The sequence below is a fragment of the Vitis riparia genome, unplaced genomic scaffold (genome assembly GCF_004353265.1).
Source record: "Vitis riparia cultivar Riparia Gloire de Montpellier isolate 1030 unplaced genomic scaffold, EGFV_Vit.rip_1.0 scaffold640_pilon_pilon, whole genome shotgun sequence".
NCBI lineage: Eukaryota > Viridiplantae > Streptophyta > Magnoliopsida > Vitales > Vitaceae > Vitis > Vitis riparia.
In genome coordinates, this window is record NW_023269722.1 from 37,979 (window position 1) to 44,113 (window position 6,135).

General features: G+C 31.9%; 1 protein-coding gene across 6 annotated transcripts; it reads right to left on the minus strand.

Moving 5' to 3' along the window:
* Window positions 1-871: 871 nt before the first annotated feature.
* LOC117910176 lies at window positions 872-3,977 on the minus strand. 6 transcript variants are annotated; one of them, XM_034824232.1, is made up of 5 exons: window positions 3,910-3,977; window positions 3,040-3,130; window positions 2,148-2,581; window positions 1,961-2,036; window positions 1,587-1,882 (listed from the first exon to the last, which is right to left on the minus strand). In XM_034824232.1, exons 3-5 carry the CDS (start codon window positions 2,557-2,559, stop codon window positions 1,705-1,707), a joined length of 666 nt encoding a protein of 221 aa, XP_034680123.1. In that variant the 5' UTR covers window positions 2,560-2,581; window positions 3,040-3,130; window positions 3,910-3,977; the 3' UTR covers window positions 1,587-1,704. The 6 variants fall into 6 exon arrangements, 3 of the variants coding, with proteins under 3 accessions (XP_034680125.1, XP_034680123.1, XP_034680124.1); XM_034824233.1 differs by lacking the exon at window positions 3,910-3,977 and adding an exon at window positions 3,531-3,887; XR_004650572.1 differs by lacking the exons at window positions 1,587-1,882; window positions 3,910-3,977 and adding an exon at window positions 872-1,224 and having other exon boundaries at window positions 1,961-2,007; window positions 3,040-3,524.
* Between the last annotated feature and the right edge of the window lie 2,158 nt (window positions 3,978-6,135).

The window sequence follows — 6,135 nt, forward strand, 5'->3', positions numbered from 1 at the left end:
AAACAATTTCTTGAAGAGCCTGGTAAATGCAACAAATCATGGTTCCATGAAGATATGTATGATGTATTGAAAAAAAATATGGTAAAAGCAAAAAATATATAATTTATTTTATGTAAACAAATTAAGATTGGAAATCAAGAATTATTTTGATTTAAATAGTTATGTGTTGATAAATTTTAAACGAAAGATACTCTTTGGATAGATACCCATATTTGCATAGATACCCTTTGAGATCACTACCTAATGATTTTAATCCAAAGAATCTTGTTGACATTTTCATGTCTTATAGTCACATTAAACAACTTTGGAAAGAAATAAAGGTATGATTATCATGTATTCATGTTATTTTCTTTAGAGACATGTAACCTAAGTAACCTAACCCACACACACATTTCTACTTTGTGAACTTGCTTTGTTGTTTAAGGAGACACATGATTTGCTCTCTTATTTTGTTTTTACTTTTAAATATAAATAAAATAAATTGTAACCCCAAAACTCAATTAAAAAATTAGTTTTGAAAGACAAATTTTGTTACCGTCCAAGTCTTGCTATCGAGTGGGATGCATGAAAAAATATTGGTTTCCATGCATTCCCTATTCAAACCAAACACTTTGCCTAAATTTCCTTTTGGGTTTATTTATAAGTTTTCCTTATTTTTCTATTTGAATCATATTTCGTAAAAGAATTTCCTATTATTATAAAAAAAAAAATGTGCCATAGTGATGTTTTATTTACAAAAATATGTTCATCCCTTTATAAAATATTCCTATGTTGATATGTACTTATAATATTAGAGTTCATTGTACTTATAAAATTAGATTTCATTGTACGATATGGAAAATTGTTAAAAATATTATATCAATATTATAAATTAGGAGGGAAATGGAGATGATCATATAAAATTTATACCGAGTAGGTATACACATGAGAAAAAAATAAGACACTAAGTGGAGTGAAGGCTCATGGTTCAAGGTGTAGGTACAAAGATCAGGAGACTTTGCTGCAATGCCCTTCAACTTTGGGTCAAGCTTGGATTTTTGCAATGATGACTGGGTCGAGGTAGACTTTCGCTTCAAGATCGACCGTCTCTTGAACCTCAAAAGCTGATTTATCTTCTTTCAACCTTTTTGATGCATCCAAGTTGTGCAAAAGCAACATATTTAATGCTTCAATACTGCCTTAATCCAGGTTGAAAATGCCCCTTTGTGAATTTTGCCTATGGGACTAGGACCATAAACCAAAGCACAAGTTACATTAACTGCCCAAGCAGTCGATTAAATTCCTAATTTTAAAGACTACATAAGGGAACAAGAAATTCACCTAGAAGGGAACTTTGCCATTTCCTTGGGGAGACTAACATAGTGTTTGCTTTTTTGATTTTTTGCTAAAAACCATTTAGTTTTAGAATTTAGGTTGTTTGTTTTTTTACTTTTTTATGACTTATTATAAACTTTTTACTAAATAGAAAAAGCCAAAATATATAGCTTTTTCTAAATAGAAAAAATAACACAATGGTTTTTTTTTACTTTTTAATACTTAATAGAAATTAAATACTACAAAAACAAACAACCTAATATTTAATGCTATTAAGTATTAAGGTTCTATTTAGAATTAAGTAAAAAAACAAACACCACCTAAATCTCTGACTTTCAACAACCTGTTGTAAATAATCATCTTGGAATATGAGAAAGCAAGATAAAACATTCAGCCAAAAAACTGCAACACCAGCACCACAACTAGTTTGGATGTAGTGGTGGAAAGAAAAGCATCAGTCATTTGTTGACCTTGCCCTAAGATAATGCCAAGAACTTGTCTTTCTGCTTCACCGGGATCAATTGCATGAGCAGCCAATGCACTTAATGCAGCTTGACAACCCAAATAGCTTGAAACAGTATTTGTTTTCAGCAGTGGACTATAACAAGAATGCAATAAACTGCATAAGGTGCAAAATGCCACCTACCATGGGAGTTCAAGAGATCTGCATAAGGTGCAACTGCAGTGTGAAGGCTGCAAAAGGCCACATTCCATCATCCTTTCCTCGATTTGCTATTTTTGATATGTAAATGCAGATCAAAGCATCTTACAAATACAGGGGGCCATGATCAATACACAAAAGCAGCAAATAAAGGAAACAAAGGAACTCTTACCAATCAATCCAGACTTTGCAGTAGATTCTCTAACAAAAAAGCCATCACTGGACTCTTCAATAGGGAAAGAGCATTCAAGGACCAATGGACCCAGAGGATGAAGAAAGTATTCCAGCAAAGAGACTGTCACTGGATTCTTCAACAGGGAACAATGTTCAGGAAGAAAGAAACAGTTACCAAGTGATACAAACAGTGAAGAAAGCACTTCAACGACAATGCATTCAGAAGGCTCTTCAACAGGGCAGAGTGCACAACAAGAAGCAGAAAAACCAAAACCAATGGACTTGGATTCTACAGAAGGCACTCCAATATACAGCAGGCTCTTCATTTTCATTTTATGCAGTAGTTTTAGATTCTTATCCGCACATCTTTTTCTTCTCTTCTTTCTTTCACCAGAGTCATATGATGCCATATTAGGATTTGAATCCAGGTCCCTGCACGTTTTTCCATTGGTAGTCAAACTAAGATCATGGAATTGTGCATATTGGTATTCTTTAGAATCATAAAAAAGTATAATTTCATAATGGTTATAAAATATTATGATCACTTATCTAAATACAGAACCAAACAAACAAATCATCCAAATTATATCAAGAACTAAATCCAAAAAAAAAAAAAAATTGCAAAATCATCAACCATAATAGTTGCATTCCAGGCCTAGGTTTTCATCACTGCCGGAATCCTATATCTCTTTTCTATGCATACGTTCAACCACAAAGGAGCCTATGATTATCATCCAAGTAAGTAGGGAAACACCTGAAGAACATGCTCAACCAGGAAAGCAGAACACTAATTCTATAATAAGATGGAAATTACTCCATCATAACTAATGCCTCTGGAAGAATAGACAATCAGATCGAACAACAACAGCAGCAAAGCAAAGACGTCATACCTTAGGGCTTGAAATCAGCAAATCATAATGCCTCCAAACCTCTGAAATCAGCATCATGAATCCCACCAGATCTTAGGGCTTACTTTTGGACCTGAAACATAGACGATAAGCGAGAAATTACTTGGTAGTTAAACGACTCAACCCTATTCGGACTTTTTTAGGAGTAGAAGGCGATCTGCGGCAGTATTTGGGGGGACTGGAGGATGTTGTTTCCGTTCCCATCCTCATTGGGGGGCTTCTAGGCTAAAATCCTTCCCCATTTTCAAAATTAAGAGTCGCCCATGGCACCTTCAAGGCAATTTCTGGAAATATAAAGTTGGCAGAAGAAGACCAGAAACGAAATCCAAACAGGAATATGTTTATCATTCAAGCTCTACTGCTCACTAACAATACAGAAAATGGAGGATTAAGCAGAATCCCTAATAATTTGATGACAAGATCCAACCTAAAATTCAATACTAGAAGAGAGGAAAGAACCCTAGAAATTGAACCTTTTAGCTGATTGTCAAAAAGATCAAGTTGATTTGAAGAAATTGGAACTCCGTGGTCTTGTCTTGTTGAAGTGGAAGTGAGAGAGGGTGGTCGCCGCAGTTGTGAATGGTGTTAGGGCTCGAGAAGACGTTGTGTTTCAAATAGAAGGACGGGTTGTATCAAGAATTTTTATTTTTTAAATATTATTAAAAATAGTTGTTAAAAATATAAATAGAAAAATAATGAGACTTTTAATCACTGATTTTATTTTTGCACTGAATTTATCTTTTCAAAGGATAAATTACTTTTTGGCTTTTAGTAAATCTAGTCTTCTAGAACGATTAAACATGAAATTGAACTTCTTCAACTGCATCTCAATTGAAGAAAAGAAACACTTACCAGAAATGATCAAGCAGTTCTGTGGCCGAAATCTCCAGTTCAGAGTGATACCCTCAAGATGAAAAGGTCAAAAATAAAGCCAAGGCTACCAAGATAAGAAGCAGCGTGATATTTGGTAAAGCAGAACGCTGGTGTCGGGCCACAACCACAAGGCAAGCCGCGTGGACGTACTTGGTCAAAAAGGTCAAAAATAAAGTCTACTTCAAAAAAAGCCTCTACGAGACTGCAACCACCGGGCAAGCCGCGTGAACGTACTTGGCACTCACCCACCATGCTTCTCTCCTTTTGCTTTGCTCGTTCCAGGCACTTGTCTATATCTACAATCCTCCGTTCATTCCCTTTAAAATTTAATCCAATGGCCAGAGCTAAAAGTACTTGAATCCAATGGTCAGGAATAACCCCATCTTAATCCCAGGGCAAGAAAATATCCTGTTTAAATTCCAGGGCCAAGTTTCCTCCCTTCTAATTCAAAGGGTAGATTTCACCCCTTTTGATTAAAAGGTCATATTTAATCCCTTTTTAATTAGTCCAAGGAATATAAAGAAATATAAAATCTCACTTTACTACTGCAAATTAAGAAAAAAAAAAAAAAAACCTCTACACTATTAGCTATGAAAAAAGAGTCAAAAGGGAGGTAAACAAATAACCCAAAAAAGGATGAAAAACTTTATTATGATGGTGTTAGTATTGTTGATAAGTTCTCAATTACACCTTAACTTAAACATAATTAAGTTTTGTTTATAAAATTTTTAGTTAAAGTTGAGTTCTCAATTAGAATATTCACATGGATTTAATTATGTTCAAGTTTCACCAATGAAGAACGAACTTAATTGAGGTTAAGTTCTCATGTAAAATATTCACTTAAAATTAACTGTAATTGAGTTATAATTTATGAAGGACTTAATGAAGGTTAAGTTCTCAATCAAAATATTAACTTGAATTTAAACTATGGTTGGTTAAGTTTCATTTTATAAATAATAATTCAACTCCTATTGAGGGCATTTTAAACATAGATAATTGCAATAAAACCTATGAATAAACGTGTTATATTTGTCATTCCAAATAATAAGTTCATCCAAGTATTTAATTGTTAGTGATTCTATAAGATTAAGTCTATCACATTACTATAAATTTATATAATTGTTCATCCAATATATTCACAATAATAATCCACGTTGGACCTGCATTGTTGGATTGAATTAACCATGGACCTAATCCCTAAAGTGTGTATATATATATATTAAAAAAATAATAATTTATATGTGTATTATAATTTGTTTTATTATTTTTTAATATTTCATCCAAAATTTCTATATTTTAAAAAGTTGATAAGGTGATTGTCTCAAAAACATTTTTCGAAAAACTACTTTTACTAAAAGCATTTTAAATAAAAACACTTATCAAATGCACTTAAAAATTTGTTTGACAGTACTTTTAGGAAATATTTATACTATAAAAATGTTTTCAAAATAAAGAATAATGTGTTCAACAAAATTTAGAAAGTATTTTTAAATAATTGAAAAATCATTTACAGTATTTCTAGGAAAAAAAAAACATTTGACAGGTGATCATCATAAAAATACTTTCATTAAAAGTATTTCAAATAAAAATAATATCAAATGCATCCCAGATAAATTTTTGACTCTTCGAAAAAATATATCCATATATATTAGAATAAAGCATACAATTATGTTCCATATGAGCACATGATGTATCTTAGAAAAAATGGTATTTTTATGCAATGATGGGGAATAAAGGAATAAGAAGTTTGTATTTTCCTAAAAGATGCATGTGAGATTAGTTAAAAGATGCCTCTGTGAAGTTTGCCTTACTTTTGACGCCTGTCTGCTCACCTACCAAGCAACCTCCTCTCTTGTTTTAAAATTTTCAAGCATTTGTTAGAAGATTCTTAAAATTATCTTTTTTTTTTTTTCTTATTTATTTATTTATTTATTTTTAATAATATCAAATGAGGCCCATGAATGGAACCTACTAAAAGCCTTGTGCATGGCCGACGTATTTGATATTTTAGGATTTCTTTTTAATAGACAAGCATTTTCTCACACATCAAGTTTTGAAACTCACTTTTTCCTTTTTATTTGGTTTTGAAAATGAGATCAAATATACAAATATTTAATTAAGGTTTATAAATGAAACAAAAACTTAATCTCATTTAAGTTCTTTTTAAATGAAACTTAATCATATTACAACTCAAGTCATTATAAT

Bases quoted from the DNA above. Each gene is read 5' to 3' on its own strand.
- LOC117910176 (XM_034824232.1), bottom strand. From the start codon at position 2,559: ATGGCATCATATGACTCTGGTGAAAGAAAGAAGAGAAGAAAAAGATGT. The intron at 2,037-2,147 runs GTAAGAGTTCCT...AGCAAATCGAGG, and splicing joins TGCAAAGTCTGGATTGATTG to AAAGGATGATGGAATGTGGC. The intron at 1,883-1,960 runs GTAGGTGGCATT...TACTGTTTCAAG, and splicing joins AGATCTCTTGAACTCCCATG to CTATTTGGGTTGTCAAGCTG.